We start from the raw sequence: 25960 nt of genomic DNA, 5'->3' as shown, positions 1-25960 counted from the left end.
TTAATCTTAACAGAGATTTTTCTCTTTGAGTAGGTCCTTTTCCAATCACCAGCCTGATGATAGGGTCTTTGATTCTGCAACTGGCACCTGATGAAAATTTCCCCCTTGCAAGCAACACAACAGATTTCAGTAATGTTACAGGTGTGGATGTCGCAGCCAGAGACGCCCAGAGAGTCATCATTGCATCCTCGGTTACTGTTCTCGCTGGCATTATACAGGTAGTACATTTTAAATGTTGATAATTCTATTCTTCAACATCTGCAACATGTTATTTAATTCCTTTTGTGCTAACAGTTGCTTTCCTCAAATTTTAGCTCGCGCTTGGGGTTCTTCAAGTTGGCTTCATTGTTCGATACCTCTCCGTACCATTAGTGGGAGGATTCACAACAGCTGCTGCCTTTCATGTCTTTGTCTCTCAATTGAAAATCGCTTTAAGTGTTCCAACACAGAGTTACATAGGTGTTCTTTCTGTGATATATGTGAGTATTTTCTTGTACCCTTCTGAAGAATTGTACTTTTGTAAAGTAGATTATAAATATTGAGGTCACAATGTCAGAATAACTTGCAGTTGTTAGTTTTTTCATTAATTGAAAGGTCAAAAGTAAGAACCATGTACTGGTAAATGCTGATTTTACAAGTGCCACTGGTGCTTGATGGCCCTTAGTTGCTATATGTAGTCAATAACCTCCATCACTTGTAATTCCAGATCCCACTATTGACCTGATAATAGTTCCTCTTTCCACAGCATTTTTCTGTTATCAGAATTAGGAATGTGAGAAAACAAAGGTGGTTTGAAGTTGCAGAGAGGGTGTGGAAGGCGATGGATAAGAGGACAAAGGGAGCAGCTCTTAATGGGTGAAGGCACAGTTGCTTCGGTAACAAATTACTGAACCCATCTGGTTCATAGGTTAGGGAGTCAATTTTGAATAAAAACACAAGCAAAGAAGTGAAATGCCCAGCAGGTCAGGTTCTGTCAGCAGAGAGGAAAAGAAAGTCATTTTTACAGATGAATGACTGCAGTACTGATGCATATGGAGAAAGGAAAGTACCTGATGATTGTGATGTCGATCTGTCTGTCTAGGTCAGTTGTTGTTTGATTATGCAAGATGGTTGAATTGGAGATTTTATTGATTAGCCTGAATATTTTTGTTTTCTTCCATCTCTACAAGATTACATGGGAGCGTTCAGCCATGGTGTTGAAAAAGGTTTGATGAAATAGCTGGGACTACCTCTCTGTTGGATCTCTTTTAGTGATCCTGGAGGAAAACTTCAGCCAAAACATTAGGAGAATACTTTCCTGTCCTTCAAAAATTGCCTTGAATCTTGTATGGAAAGCCCATGGTTAAATGAAGTCCTGACTGCAGTTCTGGTTGAAATGCAGCATTTGTTATAACCATTGTTGATTTTATTTTTCAGACTCTAATTGATATATTTCGGAACATTCGACAAACCAATATTGCAGACTTCATTGCTGCTTTAATCACCTTCATTGTGTGTGTAATTGTGAAAGAAATCAATGTTCGTTTCAAAGATAAAATTAAAGTGCCTATTCCAATTGAAGTAATTGTGGTAAGTCATGGGGATGGGGCATGACCCACCCACCCCCCCCCCCCCAACCCTGCCGCACTTTGACTGACAGCTCATGTTGAATGCAATGGGAGTCTTCAACTTGAGGGTTCATTTTGGTATCCCACTGCTGTTCTGCCCTCATGATCAGCTTCTGGCAGTTGGATTAATCAAGTAAAGTGTTGTGCCTGACATTTATTACCTTCTGTGTAGACGATCGGTGTCCCTTCACCATCCCGGTGCCATTTTGTAAATCAATCAAAGTGTGGTAATTAAATCTAAGTTGGAATAACTGCATGTGAGTGGAGAAACCGATTATTTGCAGATTCTTCAAGCAGCAATTTGCAACTACTAAGACAGACATGATGTTATACCAATCCATTTATTTGCATGACAGATTCTACCATGTGGGCATTAAAAATACATGATCTTTCAGAAGTTGTTGTTCAGAGTCGGAGTTCATACATTTTCTTTTCAGATTGAAAGATTTTCCCCATTGGGTGTGCAAAATTATTTATTTTTCTTTGACCTCGATAAGCAGGGGAGCTGACTGTAATGCAGGCAGGCATTATTTGACTATATAACAGTCACACTATCAAAGTAAATGATGATGAACTTGCATTTAACATTGGCAGCTTTCAGAATCGATGTGTAGATGACCTATTTATAATGTTAATTGAAGATTAAGTATTGGCATGGTCAGTCAAAATAATTTCCACTGCTTTTCAGAATATTGCCATTGAATCTTTTTTCACCCAAGATAGCACATCAACATTTCTTGTAACTATTCAGCCAAAATACAGAATTTCCAAGTGCCACAACCCCTCAGTATTGCAATGAAGTTTAAGTTCAGATTTTTTCTGCTTGAATCTCTACACTGGGATTAAATCACTACTTTGCCTCGGAGACTACTTTAAATCTCTTTGGGATCGGCATTGAGATTTTTACAGTTTTAGCATAGCAATCGGCAAGCTCACACTTAGAGGCCAAGCTTGGTGACCTTGGACTTGGATCCCTCTCTTCAATGGGATCCACAGGCCATTTTCAGTCAAAATTGTTGGCAGTACCACCTCCACAATCACTCCCATCACCAGGGCACTACAAGGCTATGTACGTGGTCCCTCACCTTACGCTCCACCCCCTTCCCTCTCCATTCACAGAGGCATTTCCCCCCCCCCCTTGTTTGCTGGTCTGCCTTCCCTCCCTTATTCACCTATTACCTCCTGCCTGTGGCACTATGCTCCTTCCTCTGACTCCCCCTCCCCCGCAACCCCACCCCAACCATTTTGTTCGGGCGCCTGCCCACATTTTGTCCGTACATTAATGAAGGACTCAAGCCCAAAATGTTGGTTATGTATCTTTATCTTTGCGGCACAGTTAACACAACACCTTTACGGTGCTAGCGATCAGGATCAGGGTTTGAATCCCACGCTGTCTGTAAGGCATTTCTATGTTCTCCCCGTGTCTGCGTGGGTTTTCCCTGGGGGCTCCAGTTTCCTCCCACAATTCAAAACGTACCAGGGGTGCAGGCTAATTGGATGTAAATTGGCAGCACAGACTCATGGGCTGAAAAGGCCTGCTACTGCGCTGAATGTCTAAATTTCAAAAAAAATTAAAAATAAAGTGTACTGTTTGATCAGCTGAGTTTCTCCTGCATTGTGTTTTTACTTCAACCACAGTGTCTGCAGACTTTCATGTTAGAGAGAGAGAAGAGAGAGATTCTTGTGGCTTGGTCCAGGACAATAAATATCCCTCAATGTCAACTGGTTATAGACCTCTGGGGGAGGGGTGGATCTCACTCCCTGATCTGCTTAAGTGACTCTGAGGTGCAGATAATAGATAAATATCTCCCGTGACTTGACCTGGTCCATCCCATGCTGATGAAATGACAAAAAAGCCACCAACACCTCTACTTCCTCAGTCACCTGCTTCCCAGATGCACCATTCAAAGTATCCTGTCAAGGTGTATCACTGCAAGGTATGGACTCTGCTCTGCCCAAGAATGCAAGAAACTGCAGAGGATTGTGAATGTTGCTGAGGCCCCCAACCTTATCACATCCCCCCCCACTTCCATTTATAATTCCTGCTGCCTTGAAAATGAAGATGACGTATTAAAAGACTCATCGCACTCTGGACACGCCCTCTTTCCATCCCCTCCCATCAGGAAGATTCATGAGTATGAAATCACATACCACCATCTTTAAGGACAGTCTCTCTTCTGCCATTGTCAGATTCCTGGATGAGCCCTAAAGAAGTGAAATTGCGTAGTTTTTGTTTTGAATTAACTGATTCTTTTTTTTGTATTCCTACTTTTTGCACTCTGTATGAGATGTATACTTGCAAAATAACCTCTCACTGCATCTTGGTATATGTGCTAATAAACATGAACCAAGTTTTTAAACCGTGTGCTTCTTCTGTGTAACTTGTATGGAGGAGCAAAGCAGGCAAGTATTTAAAAGAGATGGTGGAATTATCAAGCGGTTATGAAATGATATTGGGCCTGGTTTTAACTCTGAAAATGCAAAGTAGAAGGAAAGGTGGAGAGAGTGGTGTTGCCACAGTTTTGAGAGAACAATTTGGTAGGATTAAGTAAAACCACAATGCCAGAGAAACTCAGCCGGTCAAATAGTGTGCTGTATATAGCAAAGATAAAATAAGACTTGTTCATGAAGAATGCAGGAAGATTAACAAATATAGAAATGATAATTAATGTTCAAATATATACATTGCCTTGTTTCAGACTATTGTGGCGACAGGAATTTCGTATGGAGCTAATTTGGAAAAAAAATACAATGCTGGTATTATCAAAAGCATTCCAACAGGGTAAGAAACATTTAAGATTTCCATTTTATTTTAAAATTTCCAACTTGTCTTGAATTCTAAAGATCCTTATGGTATCCAGTATGATAGACACCAGAATTTTTATCAGATTAATTTCAGAAATTCTTGTTCCTTTTACTCCATACACAGATTTTTACCACCAGTATCTCCAGACGCGAGTCTGTTTAGTCAAATGGGGACATCAGCATTTTCTATTGCTATTGTGGGATATGCAGTGGCTGTTTCAGTCGCTAAAGTGTTTGGTACCAAGCACGGCTACCCAATTGATGGAAACCAGGTAGGTGAATGTCTGAGCATACCATCTGTTATCTTTGAAATCTGAATTGCATTTGGAGTGAAAATGGCTGAGTTTGTGTAGCTGTCTCCTACATGTATTTCATTGAGTTGACAAGTCTCTGTTAAAATTAGTCACCAAGGTCCTATTGTTGTTGTTTGAGTTAGGATATGAAGCTTGAGTGTTTAAGATGCCAGATTTCCACATGATTTTTATAGTGTTACATATAGAACTACAGTTTCAGATTAAATTGTATAACATTATTCTGGACATTCAGACATGTGGCCTGAACATTTTAAAATCGAGGCATCTTTACTGGAAATTAAGAACAAAAGGGGCTTGTGAAATGGAAAACAAGCTACATGTTTGTAAGAGCTTCATAATTTTCTGTTCGTGTCGAATGTCGACCAGGCAGGAAATCCATTATCTCCTGTTTTGCATCCCCACACATGTCACTTGAAATTTCATCTGTGATATCTTTATCTTGACAATTAAGGGTAAGAGTTTTTGTGACCAACATAATTTAGAAAATAACATGTGTTCCGGGCTGAAATCAATTTTGTCAGCTGGAAAATATGGTGCCTAAAATGTAGCATTGATTATCGTTTTGTTCACTTAACATGAAACTGTAGGTCAAATTTGCTTTGTGCTGGTGCAGGTATGCATGGACCGTGCTGTGCTTGGTATTTTACTGAGGCATTCAGATCATGTAAATGATCCAGGTTATGTACATGTCAGGACCTCAGGGAGGGAACTGAGGGTTTAGAAACAGGAGTGCAGTGCTTGACTGCAGAAGTTGTACTCTCCATCCATCTGGCTGCAAAGATCCAAGTTGTCAGATGGTTGATGCAGAATGCGTGCCTCAAGCCCTAAATATTATACCAGAATGGTATATTAATTCCATTCATCTCTGGGCTGTAATCCTCATGCCTTTAAAGATTGCAAAAGGGTCCTGGCACACCCTCCTTCAGTACTGTGTTTGGGCACATCTCTGTGGCAACGTAAGCTGAGATAGGAGATAAAAAGACCTTTCTTTTTTTAAAAAAAAAAGAGCATTATTTGCTTTGATAATATTACCTGTGCTCTGGGCTGTTTGGTTTAAGTTTTCCAATATTGTATTCTTTGAGGGTTGATGAAGAGGATATCTGACATGTCACCTCATCTGGGGGCTGGTTGTGAAATTCTCCTTCACTCCGTTGGCCTGTAGTTACTGCCCAACCATTGCATGTACATTTAAACTGCAACATGTACTCTTGTATTAATAAGACAGGTAGTGTTTGCTCATGGTGGAACCATATATAAATGAGTAATCAATCCACTTGCAACACTGAATTGATGGCAGTCCTCAACAATGCAGATAGCTTCAGTTTGAGGAAACCTAGTGTTGAGCAGTAGGAAGAACTTGTTACAAACACTTCAAGTGCTTGCCATTTGACTGTTGTGTAGGAATGTCGGTTGTCAAGAAGGACAGGTTTGTGTTTACAGACCTTGCTTGAATTTGTCAAGCTTGCATGGAAGGGGTAGGTGCGGTGGGGGGGAAAAAATTCAGACTTTTGAACTCCATCCAAACATTGTTAATTTCAGACTTGAAGGGATTATTCTTTCCAGGAGAAACTTGAAACAATAGAACATAGAATGCTATAGCATGGCTCAGGCCCTTCAGCCAACCCATATATACCTTTTTAAAAAGTACAAAACGTTCCCTACCCTGTAACCCTCTATTTTTCTTCCATTCATGTGCCTGATTAAGAGTCCCTTAAATGCCCCCAATATTTCAGCCTCCTCTACAATCCCTAGCAAGGCATTCCAGAGACCCACAACTCTGTGCGTTAATAAGAAAAAAAACTTACCCCTGATGTTTCCTCTAAACTTCCCTCCCTTCACTTTGTACATGTCTTCTGGTGTTTTCCATTCCTGCCTGGGCAACAGGTGCTGGCTGTCCACCCTATCTATGCCTCTCATAATCTTGTAGATAGTCTCCTCTATCATCCTTCTTCGCTCCAAAGAGAAACGTTCCAGCTCTGCTAGCATTGTCTTGTAAGACTTATTTTCCAATCCAGGTAACGTCCTGTAAATCTGCACCCTCTCCTATTATTGAACTTGTAGCACACCGTTTTTAGTAAATCTTCCTCCTGATTAAAATAGATAGAATTATTGCAAATTTGATCTCCATGCCCATTTTTAAAAGTTGTTCAATTTGGTTCTTCCCTTGGTTTAAAAGAATTTAGAATTTCACTGGCTAGATCCACTGCTGGGGTAACACCAAACAGCACCTACAACCATAAGCACAACCTGTATGTACGGACAGTGTATCTTTGTAGGAACAAAATATATGTGCTCTTCAAAATGGGGCAACAAACAGGTTTGCTATCTGATTTCTGAATCCTTTTTAATATTTGTATTGTGGTATCTTCCAGGAATTTATAGCTCTGGGAATTTCCAATATTTTTGGTGGCTGCTTCTCAAACTTTTTGGCAGGTACAGCCCTGTCCCGAACAGCTGTACAGGAAAGCACAGGTGGAAAAACTCAGGTAATATGCAATAATGAAGATCAATTTGCTTATATCTTGTTAAATCATTATACTCTGATAAGCATTAAATTCTTTAGGCTGCTGTATTAACTATAGGTTGGATTGAATTACACCATGATTGGGTTGATGGCTAAATTAACCTTTCAACTGGGGTTGGCAAAGTATCACAAGAGTAAGATAACAAAATGTGGTGGTTTAGGGAAAGACTCAACATGGGTACAAAGTTAGCTAAGATAAAAAACCAAGTAGATGTGATGAACTCTGGAATTTCAAGGCAAACACATTAATTTTTTTTTTGCAATTGATTTATTTTGGCAGAAAGAACAATGAAAGACAACATAAACTTAATTGTGCAATTTTAAAGGAGGGGCCAAAATTGAGACCTGGAAGTGTATGGCTAGAAACCTCAGCGTCAGGACAAATTGAAATGGATGTGTAACAATTTGTTTGAGATTTGTGGATTTATAATTGGAGACCTCAAGTACAGAAACATGGATGCTGTGCTAAATTACCAGACTGATAACCAGAAACCTGAGATTTTGGGTAATTAGGCAAAGAATCTAAAGCCGCTTTCAGGTGGCCAGAAAACCCTACTGTAAAACTGCCTATTCTACCCCAATGCGGCTGTCGGGTGGCCACCTGAAAGTGGAGAACCCGGCCAGGAGGAGCACTTACCTAACCCATATTCTCTGACTCGGAGAAGTCCCCCATTGCACCTGAAAGCAGCAGTGGGACTATGGCCACAGTCCATAGGAGCCGGCGTTTGCTCGGACGCAGCTCTCCTTCAGCCGGCAAGTTCAGGTGACAGAAAGGTGTCTTCTTGAAGCTAGAAGTGGCAGATTTTTGGCTGATTATAGCAGTGAGAAGGCATGATGATCAAGGTAAATGGGATCCTTTATGATGTTAGCTACCTTCTTGAGGCAGCGTGTCATGTAGGTGTTTTCAATGGACAGGAGTTCAGTGCCCATAATTGACTTGGCCAAATTTGTCACCAGTGCAGCTTTCTGCATTCCTGGGCAAGTTTCCAAACCAGGCCGAGATGCAACCATTCAGCATTATTTCCCAATAATGTTGAAGCCGAATCTCCTCAAAACTTCATGAAAAGTGGAGGAATTGATGTACTTCCTTCACAGTTGCCTTGATAACCAAGCTCTCCTGAAGCCAGCATAAGGAGTAAATCCATTTGTCTCATGAACAGCCTGGGCCCACTTCAATTTGCCTGTCATAACAGGTGAACAGTGGAATCCATCTCATGGCCATACACTCTAGATCACCTGGATTACAAGAACACCTATGTCATTGTTGTTCATTGACCACAGCTTGGCGTTTCACACTATTAAAACTAGGAATCAAACTTGGGGATCTGGGACTCTGTTCATCTCTTGCTAACTGGATCCTTGATTTCCTCATCGGCTGATCTCAATCTTCTGTGCTGACCATCAACACAGGTACTTCAAGGCTATATGTTTTGTTCCAGGGAGCAGGTGATACCTGCTCTAGCCAGTTGGCCCACACAGGTTTTAAGGATACTGTCAAGTGCCTAGTCTGAGCCAGACACTTTGAGGATTTGCCTTCCTGAAAATTGTTTTCGTGCCAGCCTCAGAAATTGGGACTACTGAGTCATGGAAGGTTGTGGAGGGTTATGAGGGGCATTGTTTTCCCTTTTGAAACAGGCATAGAAGTAATTGAGCTCATCCAAAAGATGTTTTGCTGTTACTGATACTGCCTCATTTCAATTTGTAGTATGTGATGATGGGCAAGCTCTGGCACATGGTCAAGCATCCGTCTGAGATTTCGGCTTAGTCCAGAATAATCTTTTTGCGATGGTGATAGCCGCCTTGAGTTTCTACTTGCACTTCCTCCATGAACGCCGCATGTCTGTTCCTCAACAGTTTTCAGATCTCTTGATTCATCTATGACTTCAGAGAGACTTAAGAACGCAATAATTTATGCATTTTCTGTTTGTCAGTAATGACTGGCACATTCATCTGCTGCCGAGACCTTGAACATGGCCCAGTCAACTGACTCGGGAGGCACTCATCAGCGTCTCTTGGGTATTTACAGCTGGTGCAGTGAAAGGCTCTTCAGTTACTGCAAGTCTGCAGGAAGGAGAAGCACAGCCAGGGTTGTCCAACTTTCCAAAATTCAGGAGAAGAATGGAGTGCTCTTTATGGTAGTGTCACAATGGTTGAGAGTGTTCGATCCCCTGGTATTGCAGAATATGCTGGTGGTAGTTACGAAGAACCTTTAAACTGGCCTATCTGAAGCTCCCAGCAATGACTGAGAAGGAAGTAGGATACGCCATCTGATGTTTGTTGATGGTGACATCTTGATTCTCTTGTGCTCGTTTAGTGTGTGTGTGTGTGTGTGTGTGTGTGTGTGTGTGTGTGTGTGTGTGTGTGTGTGTGTGTGTGTGTGTGTGTGTGTGTGTGTGTGTGTGTGTGTGTGTGTGTGTGTGTGTGTGTGTGTGTGTGTGTGTGTGTGTGTGTGTGTGTGTGTGTGTGTGTGTGTGTGTGTGTGTGTGTGTGTGTGTGTGTGTGTGTGTGTGTGTGTTCGCTTAACGTGCGTTCGCTTAACGTGCGCTCGCTTAACGTGCGCTCGCTTAACGTGCGCTCGCTTAACGTGCGCTCGCTTAACGTGCGCTCGCTTAACGTGCGCTCGCTTAACGTGCGCTCGCTTAACGTGCGCTCGCTTAACGTGCGCTCGCTTAACGTGCGCTCGCTTAACGTGCGCTCGCTTAACGTGCGCTCGCTTAACGTGCGCTCGCTTAACGTGCGCTCGCTTAACGTGCGCTCGCTTAACGTGCGCTCGCTTAACGTGCGCTCGCTTAACGTGCGCTCGCTTAACGTGCGCTCGCTTAACGTGCGCTCGCTTAACGTGCGCTCGCTTAACGTGCGCTCGCTTAACGTGCGCTCGCTTAACGTGCGCTCGCTTAACGTGCGCTCGCTTAACGTGCGCTCGCTTAACGTGCGCTCGCTTAACGTGCGCTCGCTTAACGTGCGCTCGCTTAACGTGCGCTCGCTTAACGTGCGCTCGCTTAACGTGCGCTCGCTTAACGAGCGCTCGCTTAACGAGCGCTCGCTTAACGAGCGCTCGCTTAACGAGCGCTCGCTTAACGAGCGCTCGTGCGTGTGAGAGATGAGGGGAGTAGGCTGGGACATGGAATCATCATATTTGATCATAGAGTTAATCATGGAGCACACTCCTCCGCATCTTCCTTTACCCAAAGACACTGTCCAGTCTGTGTAATCTGTGGAGAAACCTTTGGGTTAGAGGGCAGAGCTCGGAGATAGAGCTAAGTCGTACCTCTGAAATAGAGAACACAGTCATCCCTTGTGTCCCTTTGGTATACAACCACTGGATATCTTGCATATATTTATTACAGGTTGCTGGGCTCTTATCTGCAGTAATTGTAATGATTGCCATCCTGATAGTTGGAAAGCTACTTGAACCTCTACAGAAGGTAACATTCTATTCTATCGTGATGTCTTCTTTCCAGAAACTTCTAGAATGTTTCAGTAATCATTTCTAAGAGAAAACCATGTTTGCAATGTGCCCTAGCTTTTCTGATTTGCAAAGCTCTGAATATTTGCAGTTAAAAAAAAATCTTGTTTTTTGAAGCCATGTTGCCAGTATTCAAATGCTGATGAAAATAAATGAACATTAGAGGGAGTGTTTACTGTAATGTACCAGTAATTAGGCACAATGTGCAGATGTACTGAAATTCTTGCTTGCTGCGGCGACAGGCCAACATAACAACAAATAAGTATAAATGACCACAAAGAAGATAATAAATCAAAAGCGATAAATATTCACAGTTTCAATTTGTGCAAAAAGAATTGATATAATCGTGCTGACAGAACTTTGGTGTCAGTTATCATACAAAATGTCATCTACAGAAATGCATAGCAATTGTGTTTAATTTTTTTTCATGACTTATTGTCTGATTGAGGACAGCATTCAGCATCATTTAACTGGTGACGAAAATGGCACTGCTGTTCCCACACTGTTCTGTATACAACTGCAAATCTCTGCCAAAGCATGCTACTGCTTTGAAGCAAATAGTCTAAGCTTTGATAGTCCAACAAACAATTTTTTAAGAATCCTACTGTAAAATAGAAGAAGCAGCATGAAGTCTCAACACCCATTGATCAGGATGCATCCTCCACTGGTTCAAAACTTTTACTTTGAAGGAAGAGCAGATTTGCAATCCAGACCACTATGGAGAGCAGTAAGAAATACATTTTATTTTAACCACAATTTTTAGTATCTGCCATCTCACCCCTTCACTCTCGCACACAGATTCAGAAAGCTTTGATATTCTGATTGGATATTTATTTGGTTGTTCAGTGATTTCCAGTTTGGACTTTGTGGACTGCAGTTATAATGTCAACTCAAATTTATTGGACAACGGATGATTGTAGAGATTTCAAGTTATCAGCTAGGCCAGTGCAGCAGAGGATTAAATTGGCCATGCACCTGAAATCTAATTCATCCATTGCAAAGTCAGACATAACATGTTAAACGTGGTTGTCAGCAGTCCTCCAAGGATCTTGTTTTATTCCATCTGTTTTAGTTTCAAAGTCCAGCATTTGCAGACCCCTTTTGTCTTTCTTTAAACCTCTCTGGTTCCATTTCACAAACCAGATAAGCATTGTTTAAAAGTTGCGGCCATGAGCTGTGTTTTGAACTGCACAAGCATTGTATATGTAATATTTATTCTTAATTATTTTCTCAGTCTGTACTGGCAGCAATTGTCATTGCGAATTTGAAGGGAATGTTCTGGCAAGTATTTGATATTCCAGTGTTGTGGAGACAAAACAGAGTTGATTGTGTAAGTATTTAAAACAAAAAAAAATTGCAATCCTTGTAAAAATTTCTTATTAGAAAATTTGAAGCCTTCATAGTCTAAGAATTGGGTATGATCAAGTTATTCCCTATCTTGTGTGTAAGGTATATTTGGTGATGTTTCTTGTTTTGTGATATACCCTTGCCTTGGTTATGATAATAGAACCATATGATATTACATGAAAGTAAGGTTCTTCACCCAAGCTGCATCTAACCATCCACAAAGAACATCCAAGAGGAACCCAGTATCATGAAACTATTTTAAAACAGAACAAGATAAATTTGACAAACTGAAAGTTTTGTATTGGTGGATGAAATGCAAATAGCATATTTTGTTCAATGACTATAGTATTTGTGTGTGTGTGTGTGTGTGTGTGTGTGTGTGTGTGTGTGTGTGTGTGTGTGTGTGTGTGTGTGTGTGTGTGTGTGTGTGTGTGTGTGTGTGTGTGTGTGTGTGTGTGTGTGTGTGTGTGTGTGTGTGTGTGTGTGTGTGTGTGTGTGTGTGTGTGTGTGTGTGTGTAATTACTGCAATCACAGAATTACCAGTTAATTTTTTTAAAGATAAAGAGAGTGTGGAGTTTCTTGAACAACTGTGCTCTTAACATTCTTTATGGTTTTTTTTTTGTAGCTGATCTGGATTGTGACGTGGATTGCAGCCATTCTTCTTGGTTTAGATTTGGGTCTTTTAGTTGGTGTGTGTTTTGAACTTCTTACTGTTGTCCTTAGAGCCCAGTTGTAAGTATTGTTAAAATTTATTTATTTATCATATACTACATTGAATATTCATCTATTAAATTCAATCTTTTTCTTTTAGCCCATTTTCGACTAGTCTCGGGAATGTACCAAATACTGACATTTACAAGAATTTGAAGAGATACAAAAATGTAAGAATATTTAAATTTGTTTCACTGTATTCCAAAATAAAATTTTAAATATTTTTTCTAATGGAGAATATTTTTTCTCTGCTGTTCAATAGCTTGTTGAACCAAAAGGTGTGAAGATCTTCAAATTCTCTTCACCTTTGTTTTTTGGAAGTGTGGATTATTTTAAAGAGAAACTCAATAATGCTGTGAGTATATTCTTTATTTGTATAAGATAAATCTCTTTATTTTTATTTGTGTTGCATGCATTTTTATGAATGGATTCTTTTCAGGTTGGATTTGATCCAGTTCGAGTGTTCAATAAACGAACAAAAGCTTTGAAGAAGATTCAATCTCTTATAAAGAAGGGTCAATTAAGGGCAACAAGGGTAAAGACGCTTACTAGTTTTTCTTTTTTAAATAATAAATGTAAATATATTATAGATTTTCTACCTTCATTATCTTCAATTTTGTTGCTACACTTTGTTGCCTCCCTGCAGAATATTTCCGTGGCACTAACGTGTTTCATTTCATATTTGTCACGATACTATCACAATATTTCTTCTAGTGGCACATCTCAGCCTTGGCTATCTTTTCATTTGTATATTTGTACATGTGATGCCCAATTGTCTCTTCCTCTATTAGGTGAATCAGAATTCCACCCCCCCACCCCCCCCCCCCCCCCATTCAACCCCATTCAATTTCACAATGAATATTGATGGTCTTTGCTGCCCAGAATCACACCCATTTAAAAAAAATGATCCGGTGAAGGGTTTCAATCCAAAATGTCACAATTTGTTTTTCCGCTCCTGAAGCTGCTCATCCTGCTGAGGTTCTGCAGCAGCTTTTTAAAAAAAAAAATCAATATATTCTTTCTTTGCACAGACTACTCCAAATGTTGTTTCATCAATACTATACACAATATAAGCAGACTTATTTAATGTTGTCATCTAATTCTCTATAATAAAGGCTAACATACCATTTGACTTGCTAATTGCCGGTCTGCTTTTATGTCTTGCAAACCAGGACACGCAGATCTCTCTGAAAACAAACTTCTGCTCATTCCTCACCATTTGTATCCAAATGTACGACCTCACGTATTCTTGCTGTCACAGCAACTCTTGCGTCTATGCTCTTTGTAGAAATTTTTTTTAAATTTTCCCTTGTTTGTTTAAGCTAGATAAATTTCAGTGATCTAAGTTATTAGTTCTCCAGCTGACATCTTTCAAAAATTTCTTTTCCATCTGTAGGAGGGAGTTATAACGGATGGAAGTGTTGCCAATGAGGGTTTTGAGGATGAAGGGGAATCCCAGGAAGAAGTGCCAGATGTTCCAACAAAAGAAGTGGAAATCCAAGTTGACTGGAATTCTGAACTTCCAATCAAAATCCAGGTCCCCAAAGTTACAATTCACAGTCTTGTTTTTGATTTCAGTGCAGTGTCATTTATGGACATTGTTGGAGTCAGAATCTTTAAAATGGTAAGTAAAACAAAAAATGTTGTTTTAAAAAAAAAACCAAAAATATTACAAATTCCAGTCACCATTTAGAAGGGAAAAATGTTTAGGCTGGGATGAATCATCTACTGAAAAAGACATCCTAAAATATTATTTATCAATATAGATGTTTATTTCCAAAACTAATTTATAATTCAGATTTCTACTATTTGCTTTTTTTAAAAAATCTATTACATCTGAATTAATTTTAAAATTATCTCCTTGGATTGTTAGATGAGAATGATTCATTCCTCAAGAACTCATTCTCTTAAAATATAGATGCTCAAATGAAAAGTGTTGAGTTCATGATTGTGGACATTGGATGTCGGTTCCGACGTGCTGGCAACATGTGTAATAAACTTTAAGTTCAGCACTTTCCTGAGAAGTTTTTTTTTTTTTTGTTGCATGTATTCACTGTATTCACCAACATGATACTTGTATTGTTGAGACACTGGAAGTTGTGTGGATCAGATTTAGGGGCACCCTGAAAAATCCTGAAGCCTCCAACTTGCATCCCTTCAAGCAAGAGGTGTTGTTGAGTCCTCTTGATGTTGAGCAATCTGAGGAAAGAACTTTTCTGTCTCCCTTCTTAACTTCTCTGTTTACACATCTTCATCAAATCCATCCATATGTGTTATAACTAAGTTTTGCTCAGTCTGTCAAGAGCTCAGCCCTTTTGGTACCAGGGATGATGGTGGAAAAGTGAATTACTGCAGATTTTGAACATAGTGATCGAAGTAAAATGAAGTTCTCAATGTGTGCAATTGCATAGGAGTTTATTCAATGATGAAAATTCTGTCATCAGTGATAGGTTGATTAACTTTCAGAACCATCTGTTTAACTTTGGGAATGTTGAGTGTATGTGGAACATGTTCATATTTTCCACTTGTTTTTTTATTTCCCAAAAGTACATATTTTTGTGTGAGAGAGAGTTACTATTTTAGGTTTCCATCATTGATGAAGATTTGTATTTTTTTTTGTTCAGGAAACACAAATTTTGCCCAGGTATTTTAAAGTTGAAGCTATGGTGTTTTAAGGTAGCACTGCTGACATGTAGATTATATTTATTACAGGTGGTCAGACAATTTGAACGAATCGGCATTAAGATTTATGTGGTAGCATATGAAGGTAATTGAATTTTGAATAATAACTAAATTTTTACAAACCATAAAGAGTATAAAAAAAAAAACTTTTTTGAGATTTTCCAACAGCACGTGCAAGATTTTGGCTTCTTTGTTTCTGAACGTGGAATTTTTAATCTTACTGACAGATCCCTGCTGGTGAATCTGTCGGTACATCAGCTGGCTGGCTAAATGAAGATTGTATGTACAGACGAAAGATGCTCTTTTCCAAATCTTCAATTTAAATCTCTTTTTCAAAACATATTTAGAACCATAGAACATTATTGAGCACCAAAAACAATCTTTTAATTTTATTTTTAAATTATTATTTTCTGGTATAATTTGAATGTGTATGTCTGCCAGAGTAATTAAAATTTTTTTACTATTTTCAATAATGAAAAGTTTTTATTTTGTCCATTTTTCATCCACAACGAGAAGTTTACATGTCAGACTGCCTCAGCATTTTATAGCAGTCACATTTATGCAGATTTGTTCAATCCTGTAGATAGGAATACCAATTATACCCAATGATGCTATGTTCCAAATCAGTGATAAATAGTAATTAATTTTAATCCCCATTATTCAAGCAGCTTTTCTTGTCACTGATCATTCTTTTATTTAACTGGTTTGGGGGGGGGGGGGGAATAATTTTGTTTCAAAGATTTGTGTCAATTTGTACAGTTAAGATATTGCAATTAAAATCATTCTGTAAATTCAAAGAAAACAATGATTTTGTCAAATAAAAATAAGATTTGGGAGTGTTTTTTTTTTAAACTCTTGTGACCCTTCCAATTTCCAGATCACGTGTTGAAGAAATTGGAGAATTGTGGCTTTTTTGATGAAAATTTGAAAAAAGACATGTTTTACCTCACCATTCATGATGCTGTTGTTCACATACACACTCAAACTATGTTCAAAGATGTTCAAGATCCTATATTTGAGAAGGTAGGTGATAATTCTATAGTCCATTGATGAAATTTTCTTTTTCAGAAAGAAAGCCTATATCAAATGCAGAGTAAATATGCAGTTCACATCTTAGAGATCCTTTACGTAATTCCCAGAATTTTTCTTTGCTTTTTGTGCCATCAGTTCTCCCTCTTTTCCTCTCCAGGAAGGGATGTTGTAATTCCATTTCTGTTTTTCTCTCAATGAATTGAGCTGATGTTTAGAGAGACTGAGATGAAGAGTTAGACTGGGAGAGGAACAGGAGAGTGTTTTAGAATAGAACTGCAAGGTTTTTCATTTTCATTATCACTTTATCTTGTGTACTTTGATTTTAATTTGGAGATATGATGCGACAGCAGGCCTTTCTGACCCATGACCCTTCGCTGAACAAATACATCCATTTGGAACAATTGGAAAATAGAAACAGGGATTCTGTTTTCATGAGGGAAAAGATGAAAAACACCACAGACTATCTGCTAGGATCAGCCAGCCGCAAATCCATGCCCCTGATATCTTTTGAATATTTGTCAATGAGACCTTACTACGTTAGCATTTTTGGAGAAGAAGAGGAGCACACTGAAGAAAGTGAAGTGGCTGTACGAAATAGAGTTTAATATATAGGATATCAAATTCTTTGATGATAATTACCATTCGTAATGACCACTTGGCTGATGTAATAAAACACATTGTGTCATAGAGAGCTAGATTTTCATTATTATACAGCTACATTTAAAAAAATTTAACTTTTTCCACAAAGATATCACTAATGCAAGAATTAAAAGAACCTTTAGAAGAAGTGCAGGATGATGTGGAAGAATTGGAAGATCAGAATCAGGTAAGTACCTGTTTTTAAAAGAATATTTTTCTGTGACCGCTACCTCATGCTGTCTTTAGGCCATGATTCTTTGACGATCTGAGTAACCTTTGCACTCCTTGACTTTGAGCTGCCAAAATTTATGTAGGAGCAGTTTACAAGAAAAACTCAAAACTAGTTTGTTGCCTGATACATCCTTGGAAATGTCATGCAGCACAATTGTAGCTGACATGTTGGAAACAATTATGCAATATCAGAGTGGCTTGATCAGTCAATGGTATACAAATTGTATTTGCCCTTGCTGCTTCTGACCTTCAGTTGCCACACAATCAGATGTCAAGGCTTGTAGTTTCCGTTTGAATTAGTCGGAAAGCAAAGTGATTACAATATTAAGTTTGACAGGAGCAGAAGTATTTTTATGTTATTGAATTCAATCAGAATTTTCAAAACTGATATCCATGAGTAAGACTCTGATTAGCTACTGGTAACTAGAGTTACAACATGGATCACTCCAAAGAAATGGCAGAATGTCCTTGAGGGCCTGAATGGCCTTTAGTTTCTAATGTCAATGTTGGCCCCTTCAGTTTTTTAAGTGTTTCCTTGATTACTGATTGCACTATTTGATGAAAGGAGGATGATGGGAGAAAAAATTAAGGTGGTTAAAAGAAGCCAAGAGAATTCAAATACTGAGATGAAGTTAAGATGGATCAGTTGGAAGAAATTGAGGGAAATTAAATCCAAGAATAAAATGAAGACTGTGAAGGAACAATCAATATGCAAGGAACATCATGAAAGAGAAATTATACATGTTGCAGATCAAGCCATGAATGACGCACATATTTAAATATATTTTCATAACTCAACTTCTCTTGTGTCACAGTGTGTCTGGAGATCGAAGCTAATACCTTTTCTGGATTTCGATCCTTAAAATTTGATATTGCTTGGATTTAGTTTGACAGGCTTCAATTTGCTTTTTGGGGACTCGGTATCGTAATAGAGTGTTTACTCATTGGCATCTTGCCTGGATTCAATTCAGATTATGGGTGGAGCAGTCTCTGTCCTGAACAACACCGTACAGCTTCATTAATTATCACATTGAGTTTCCAGGAAGCTGTCTCCTACATTGTAAATCATGATGTGTATCCTCTCTGAAAATCTGTAAAACTGGGTGTTACGTGATGTAGACACTGTGCAAACACCGTATTACTGTATATATGGGATACTGAACTTTCGTTAAATTAAACTGTTTAAATTTTTTTCACTTTTTAAAAAAACTTTTATGTAAACACTTTATTAGCCTATATCATAATTAATTTAACAAAGAGGAACAGGATCAGCCACATCACTGCTCTCAACTTCCTCATAGTGTCCCACTGGAAGACTTTCAGGTCCAATAACCATCACTGATGAACTGTCGTTCTGCAGGACCTGGCTGAGACTCTTCTTGGGGAGGGGTTGGCTTCTTCAGGAATACAACCAGTGTTATTTTCCCCGTTTGCTTTTTCTTCATAAGTGTCTTGACATGCAGCAAGCACTGCATGAGCATTCCTCTTGATCAGTTAAAAGCGTTCAGTGTTTGGGTCCATCTCTTCAGCACTCTTCAACAAGCTGTTAAGGAGTGCAAAGAATTTGGCTAACCCCTTAACAGTGATCCTCTTCTGCACCTGTTCTTTTTCTTCTCCTTCTGTAGTTTCCTTTTCCCTTGCATCCAAGGGTTCTGAAGGAAATGGCAGAAGTTATAGTTGATGCATTGGTGGTCATATACCAAAATTCCTTGGATTCTGGGCAGGTCCCGGCAGACTGGAAGACAGCAAATGTCACGCCACTTTTTAAGAAGGGATGTAGGCAGAAGACTGGAAATTATCGGCCAATTAGCTTGACGTCTGTAGTTGGAAAAATGCTTGAAGCCGTCATTAAAGATGAAATAGTGAAACGTTTGGAATGCAAGGGTTCAATCAGGCAGATGCAGCATGGTTTTAGAAAGGGAAGATTTTGTTTGACAAACTTGTTAGGATTCTTTGAGGATATAATGGGTGCGGTGGATAGAGGGAAACAGGTTGATGTTGTATATTTGGATTTCCAGAAACCGTTTGATAAAGTGCCACACAAGAGACTTCTCAGTAAGTGGAGTCCAGGGAAGTATATTAGCCTGGATTGAAAATTGGTTGTCTGACAGGAGGCAGAGAGTCGGGATAAATGGGAGTTTTTCAGGTTGGCAGAGAGTGGTAAGTGGGGTGCCGCAGGGGTCAATGTTAGGCCCACAACTGTTCATCATTTACATTGATGACTTGGAGGAGGGGACAAAATGTGGTGTAGCCAAGTTTGTGGATGACACCAAATTGAGTGGAAGAGCAAATTGTAATGAGGATGTGGAGAGTCTGCAGAGGGATATAGTTAAGCTGGATGAGTGGGCAAAGGTCTGGCAGATGGAGTTCAATGTTAGTAAGTGTGAGGTTATCCACTTTGGCAAGAAAAATAAAAGCTGAATATTATTTAAAGGGTGAAAAACTACAGCATGCTGTTGTGCAGAGGGACTTGGGAGTGCTTGTGAATGAATTGCAAAATTGCAGGTGCAGCAGGTTATTAAGAAGGCAAATGGAATGTTGGCCTTCATCGCTAGAGGAATTGAATTCAGGAGTGGGGAGGTAATGTTGCAACTGTATAAGGTACTGGTGAGACTGCACCTGGAGTACTGTGTCTCCATATTTGAGGAAGGATATACTGGCTTTGGAGACGGTCCAGAGGAGGTTTTACTAGGTTGATCCCTGGGATGAAAGGGTTGACTTATGATGAAAGATTAAATCATCTAGGATTGTGTTCGCTTGAGTTCAGAAGAATGAGAGGAGATCTTATAGAAACATATAGGATTATGAAGGGTATGGATAGGATAGATGTAGGAAGCTTTTTTGAGCTGGTCGGGGAAACTAAAACAAGAGGACACAGTCTCAAGATTTGGGAGAGTAGATTTAGGACAGAGATGAGGAAAAATAGTTTTTCCCAGGGAGTAGTGAATGTATGGAATTCTCTAACCAGGGAAGTGGTTGAGGGTGCCTCATTAAACATATTTAAAATTCGGTTAGATAAATTTTTACATGATAGAGGAATTAGGGGATATGGGGAGAAGGCAGGTAGGTGGAGTTAGTTAATAAATTAGATCAGCCATGATCGTATTGAATGGCGGAGCAGGCTCAATGGGCCATTTTTGGCCTACTCCTGTTCCTACTTCCTATGTTCCTTGCCTCTTCATTTCTGGTTACATCTGCAAAGCCCTGTTCTCGCTTTCTCTAAATGGGATTTCTGATTGAACTCCATTATAACTCTATTGGACGACGGACATGTATGTGATCAGACATTGCCCAATCAGATGTTAAGCAGCACACACCTGTATATCCATTAAGTCTGAAGCATTGTTGAATTCTTAATTTCCTTGCTAGATAAGTTGATAATGACAACGGTGAATAGCTTCATAGACTCAGATGCCCAGTGAGATTTCAGCTTCTGATTTAGCTGGTCTTTGTAGGTTGGTGAACAAAGTATCCTGGGCAAGGAAAGGGAAAATCATCCAAGGTTACTGTTTGCTGTTGTTCCTGTGCTTCAGTAACTATTTGGATAGTGTACAATGACTGGTCAAAACTGGATTCTGATACCCTTGCAATTAAACTGTGAAATTTGACACAAAGAAAAACACACTCAGGCCCATGAGGTAACTGGTACCCACAATATCAAACTCTGTCATCCATGGAGAGAGTCACAGGGTTGATCCCTAAAGTTAATGATCTTCCACACTGGGTTAATTTGTCGATTTACTACCATTAATACAAAAATTTAAAGTGCACATGTATCCACTTCTCACTTGAGGTCATGTGAACAAGCACAATATCTGTAACTAACTTGTTCACCAAAAATGAAAATGGTCCCAACTGGACTTCCAGCTGGTCTCTTGTGATTAGAGACCAATTTACTGGATTAGATTATTTGGGAAAACTTCCAGTCGACCTTAAGACATTATTCTAAATAGTGCATTTCTTCACATTTTCTGTTTGTTTTTTGTTGTTGATGCAATAAGACCTGTTAATCCTTTGTACAAATATTTCTCTGCAGGGCCATGCTGGATTCAGCTATTAAAGCACAGATGATCTTGAACACAGGGAATTCCCAAGGTGCATGTATCTGATGGCTGTCCAGCAAGCTGTTATGAAGTACATGATTCCATAACATGCAGGTGTTTTGCTGTTTATATGGACAGATCATGATTAATCTTAGTAATAAATCTTTAAAAATCTCGATCTATTTTTTTATGTATAAAACATCTATAAAAGTCCTGCCTTAAAATTCCTGCAATAGTGACAATGGATTGTTTTGGCCTGGGATTTGATCATTCACTGTGTAATTATTTTATTAATGAATTGAAGTATTGCGTACCCCAGCCTGAAATATCCCATAGTCATGTTTTGCACACCATTTAGATCAGAAACATAGACTGTTCACATATTGCTGGTGTTTGGTTTGCATTCTTCATTTTTGTCTGCACTCGAATGATATTGTAGAATTAATATTAATGACATTGAAAGTACATTTAAGTGAAATATCAGGTCATTGAATTGCTAACACTTGGATAGTTTCTCTTCCAAATTTATTCCAAATCCAATACAACACAATCAGGGCAAAATATATTCTCTGAATATTACATTATGGAGAAAAAACATGAAATTGTCAAATTTTAACTGTGAATTATTTTATTCTAAAAATGTAAAAACTATGTTTGGCATTCCTCAGGGTTAACATGATTCTCCTTGTTGATACAAATATCTCCTTAGTCACACTGCAAATTAAAATATGAATGACAGCGAGAAAGTTTTCTTTAAAATTTAGAAATTATGCTTTTGATCCAACCACAGATGATGTTGTTTGAGGATGAATGTGATTAGTTTTCTTTTTGGAGAAGTTAACAATAGAGCTGTATTATATTTAATACTTAGTTTTAAATTTACCCATGGAACAGCAGAACAGCTGCCCCAAATACTCAGGATCTTGTATACTTTCTAGCCAACCCATAATTGTATTCCTTGGAGACTTAAAAAAACAGTTCAAAGGGGCTCATCATTTGAAATGATGGGCATGAAATGAGGAATTGTGTAAATGCTTTAACAATGAAAGGATTCAAGATTTGAAAGATAGAAGTACAATATTAACAAGTGAATTGGGACTTTTTATTAGTTTCATAGCCTCGAGGATATTCTGCCTAAATTCCAGTAGAAGGAGTTTGATGATGTATTCTGCAGAAAACCATTTCTATCCGAGAACTAAGGCATAAATTGCATGTTGGAGTATTTGTAGTGTGGGTTTTAAGATTGGCTTTTTATTCCAGTTTTAATTCATTTCACTCAAAAAATATTAGGCATTATTCACTCTTTAAAAAAAAACACAAATATAAAATAAATCTGTATGAAGGAAATGGGCTTGACTTCTGAAATTTTCCCCATTTAAGTTTGAAGATCTTGTAACTCTGTAATTCAAGTCAGCAGAAAACTGATTACTCAGCATTTTTTGATTTTTAATTTCTATTACGAGCTTCATTTGTACCAAAAAATCTTAATGTTATGAATAGACATGGAGATTTTTCTGATTTAGGATATGAAATTAATATCAATTTTATTAAATTTTTTGAGCAAATTTTAAAAATACAGTTTTTCTAATTGTAACATTGTGTTGTGCATATTTCTTTGTTATTATTTTGTTGCTTAAGATTAGTTTTCATTAAATGTCCTGTTTCTGCATGGATCAAATATCAAAAAATTATTTTCATTTTTGGCAGAGTTTTCAATTGTTATTTCCAAGAAGTGAGTCATGCAATTTGATGAGGAGTTGATGCATTTATTTTACTGAGTCACTTTATTAACGAAATTATTAATCTGTTTAAAATCGATTGAATAACTGACTTACAATAGTGGACTGGGAATGTTTTGAACAATGGTCTGTAATGCATTTTTTCTATATACAAGGGCTCTGCTAAATCTGCTTTTGATACTCTGCCATTTTGTGGCAAACACTTTTTGGGCAAATTGGTGACTGATCTGCACTGGAAATGTGTGCCTGGAAGAGTCCAGCTGATAAATTCCCAAATTTCTCCAATATTTGCAATAATTTGCCTTGTAAAATAATATGCCTGTGAGGAATAATTTTGGCATGATACTTCGGGGACAATGGACTTTAGACAAAAAAATGCATCTGAAAGTTCAATATTTTCAAATGTATTGTATTTCCATAAATATTTGCGTTTTGAGGCTGCCTTGTGCTAAAGTCTGAACTGTTTGCTAATCAACCTATATTGCGTATCCTTACAGGTCATGGAAGACCTCTGACATGAATACAAGTATAGTTTGACATTTACTGAAATGCTAACAATGTAATTGTGTACTAGTTAATACAAATATAGCATAATATGTTTTAATTTCAATATTGGTGACTTAAAGTTTAGTAATCAAAACATTATAGTCATAAATTTATAGAATTCAGGTTGGATCAATGTAATAAAGATACCAATTAAGGAATGATTGAAATAGAGTGTCTTGTATGGAACATGAAACCACAGAAACAGGCTGTCACCTCTCTAGCCAGCCAGTGTCCGCAGGCTTTTAAAATTCATTAAGACTATTTTCACCTGTATAACTCTTTCACCTTCTATTCCTGTCTCATTTATGTGCTAATCTAATTTTCCTTCTTTGTTGACATACAATTTGTTCCATCATTCGCATTTACTCATTATTCTCTGATAAAGAATTTTCTTCTAAATTCTCCCATTAGTTTATTGAGGACTGGTCGGCCTTCCTTAAAAATGGAAACACCTCCTCAAAACCATGCATTTTAAAGACTTTTTGGGCCAACCCTTCCAAGACACAGCCCTCTTGTTGGGAATAATCTTGTGTTTCTGGTACAAACCTTGTAATTTATTTTTCTATTTATTCCCATTTTATTTAATATTGCAATAACAGGTGCATTCATTCTTTCAAGTAGGTTTTAACCGAAGTTTGAGTTTAGTGTAACTTCTTTGTAATTCTAAAATAAATAGGTTTATATTTGTCTTTCAAATTTGTCGATTTGTACTTCAAGATCCCTATGTCCCTATACTTCATTTATTCTTGTCAAATGTAATAATTCACACTTAAACCATGGTAAAATTAATTTACCCATGACATTTGTATCCACCCTGAGAAATTGGAATTCAGCTCCAAAAATAATTTCTCTTGGGACCTACTACCTCTATACATTATGTATTTTCTATCACTGATTTGCTATTTTTAAAATATTTTTTCTCTTCTATAAAATGATACAACAATGGTTTCTTCTGGACATTACAGAAACTATTCAGGCTGGAGATGATTGGGAATTAAATAGCAAAGTGTACATAAAATAAGGAAAGATAGGCAAGAAGGTAAGGGAGGTGGGGCAGCACTTAATTCAGGATGAGATCAGGCTGATAGTGATTTGTTATATAAAATATAAGAAGCAGAACATTGAATCAATCTGAATAGAGATTATGGCTAGAAAAGAGAGCCCACTGGTGGGAGTAGGCAACCAAATAATATTAAAGTGACACAGGTACTATACCAGTAAATATTTGATGCATTCTAGAATAGAATAGCAGTTGTCATGGGGACTTTAAATTGCTTGTGAATTGGGTTATTCAAGACAGGCTTGAGGAGGACTTCATGGAATGTATCCATGATAGTTTCCCAGAACATCATTTTATTGAACCTCCAAGGGAGCATACTACTTCGATCTTGTCCTGTGCAATGAGATGGGTAAAATTCATCTTGTAGTTCGGGATCCTCATGAAACATGTGACTACAGTATGATTGAATTTCTTATACAAGTGGAGGGTGCAGTAGTTTGATGAAAAACAAATTTATGGTGCTTAAACACGGGAGTCTACAACGAGATGCGGGAAATGTTGGGAACACCAGCTAGTGGTGGGACAGTGGAAGATTTTCAGTGATTTTTTTTCCTAGTTCTCGAGGATATTCCAGTTTAAAGCAAGCACAGTAAGGGTAGTGAGATCCTGCCTTTGGAAAACTTAGGGAATAAAGGAATGCATTAAATTAGTCAAATCACCTTTATTTATAGTTCTTACCATGCTCACACGGTAAAGATGAGATAGCGTTTCTCCAGGACCATGGAGCATATTTGCATAACTATGTTAGAATGGAAGTTAAACTAAAATATTAAGATGTAACAATCCACAAATGCTATGGGAGTTCAGGAGTCTGATGGCTTGGGGGGCTGGGGGGAAGTTGTTGTCCAATCTGGAAGTAAGAGCCCAAATGTTGCAGTACCTCCTACCAGATGGCAGAAAGGAGAACTGTTTATGTGAGGGTTGTGTGGAGTCCTTCACAATGTTTTTTTGCCTTTCGCTTGCATCGAGTGTTGTGAATGTCCTTCATGGTCTGCTGACTTCACTATCCTCTGCAGGGTCTTGAGGTCCGAGCTGGTACAGCTTCCAAACCAGGCAGTCGGTGATGCAGTTCCACAGAATGCTCTCGATACATTCTCTGTCGAATGTAGTGAGGATGGAGGATGGAAAATGAACTTTTCTCAGCCTTCACAGGAAGTAGAGGTGCTGCTAGGTTTTCTTGACTATGGAGCTTTTGTTAAGACCAAGTGAGATTC

At 38.4% G+C, this 25960-nt stretch overlaps 1 protein-coding gene across 4 annotated transcripts in view; it reads left to right on the top strand.

Annotated features, from left to right (window-relative positions):
* The window catches only part of LOC138748771 (pendrin-like), a 53393-nt gene extending 29549 nt beyond the window's left edge, over window positions 1–23844 (top strand). For all 4 annotated transcript variants that reach the window (XM_069909480.1, XM_069909481.1, XM_069909482.1 and 1 more), the window contains 17 exons: window positions 34–218; window positions 315–479; window positions 1417–1569; window positions 4307–4389; window positions 4537–4684; window positions 7099–7212; window positions 10598–10675; window positions 11951–12046; window positions 12689–12795; window positions 12875–12944; window positions 13037–13129; window positions 13214–13309; window positions 14171–14398; window positions 15487–15541; window positions 16334–16479; window positions 17237–17314; window positions 21395–23844. In XM_069909480.1, the coding sequence (XP_069765581.1) occupies window positions 34–218; window positions 315–479; window positions 1417–1569; window positions 4307–4389; window positions 4537–4684; window positions 7099–7212; window positions 10598–10675; window positions 11951–12046; window positions 12689–12795; window positions 12875–12944; window positions 13037–13129; window positions 13214–13309; window positions 14171–14398; window positions 15487–15541; window positions 16334–16479; window positions 17237–17314; window positions 21395–21418 (1919 nt within the window). In that variant the 3' untranslated portion in view covers window positions 21419–23844. The remainder of the gene's footprint in view (window positions 1–33; window positions 219–314; window positions 480–1416; window positions 1570–4306; window positions 4390–4536; window positions 4685–7098; window positions 7213–10597; window positions 10676–11950; window positions 12047–12688; window positions 12796–12874; window positions 12945–13036; window positions 13130–13213; window positions 13310–14170; window positions 14399–15486; window positions 15542–16333; window positions 16480–17236; window positions 17315–21394) is intronic.
* The last annotated feature ends 2116 nt before the right edge of the window (window positions 23845–25960 follow it).

The sequence above is a fragment of the Narcine bancroftii genome, chromosome 13, assembly GCF_036971445.1.
Source record: "Narcine bancroftii isolate sNarBan1 chromosome 13, sNarBan1.hap1, whole genome shotgun sequence".
Lineage (NCBI taxonomy): Eukaryota > Metazoa > Chordata > Chondrichthyes > Torpediniformes > Narcinidae > Narcine > Narcine bancroftii.
The sequence above is the reverse complement of the archived record's forward strand: the minus strand, read 5'-3'. Positions and strand labels throughout refer to the sequence as shown.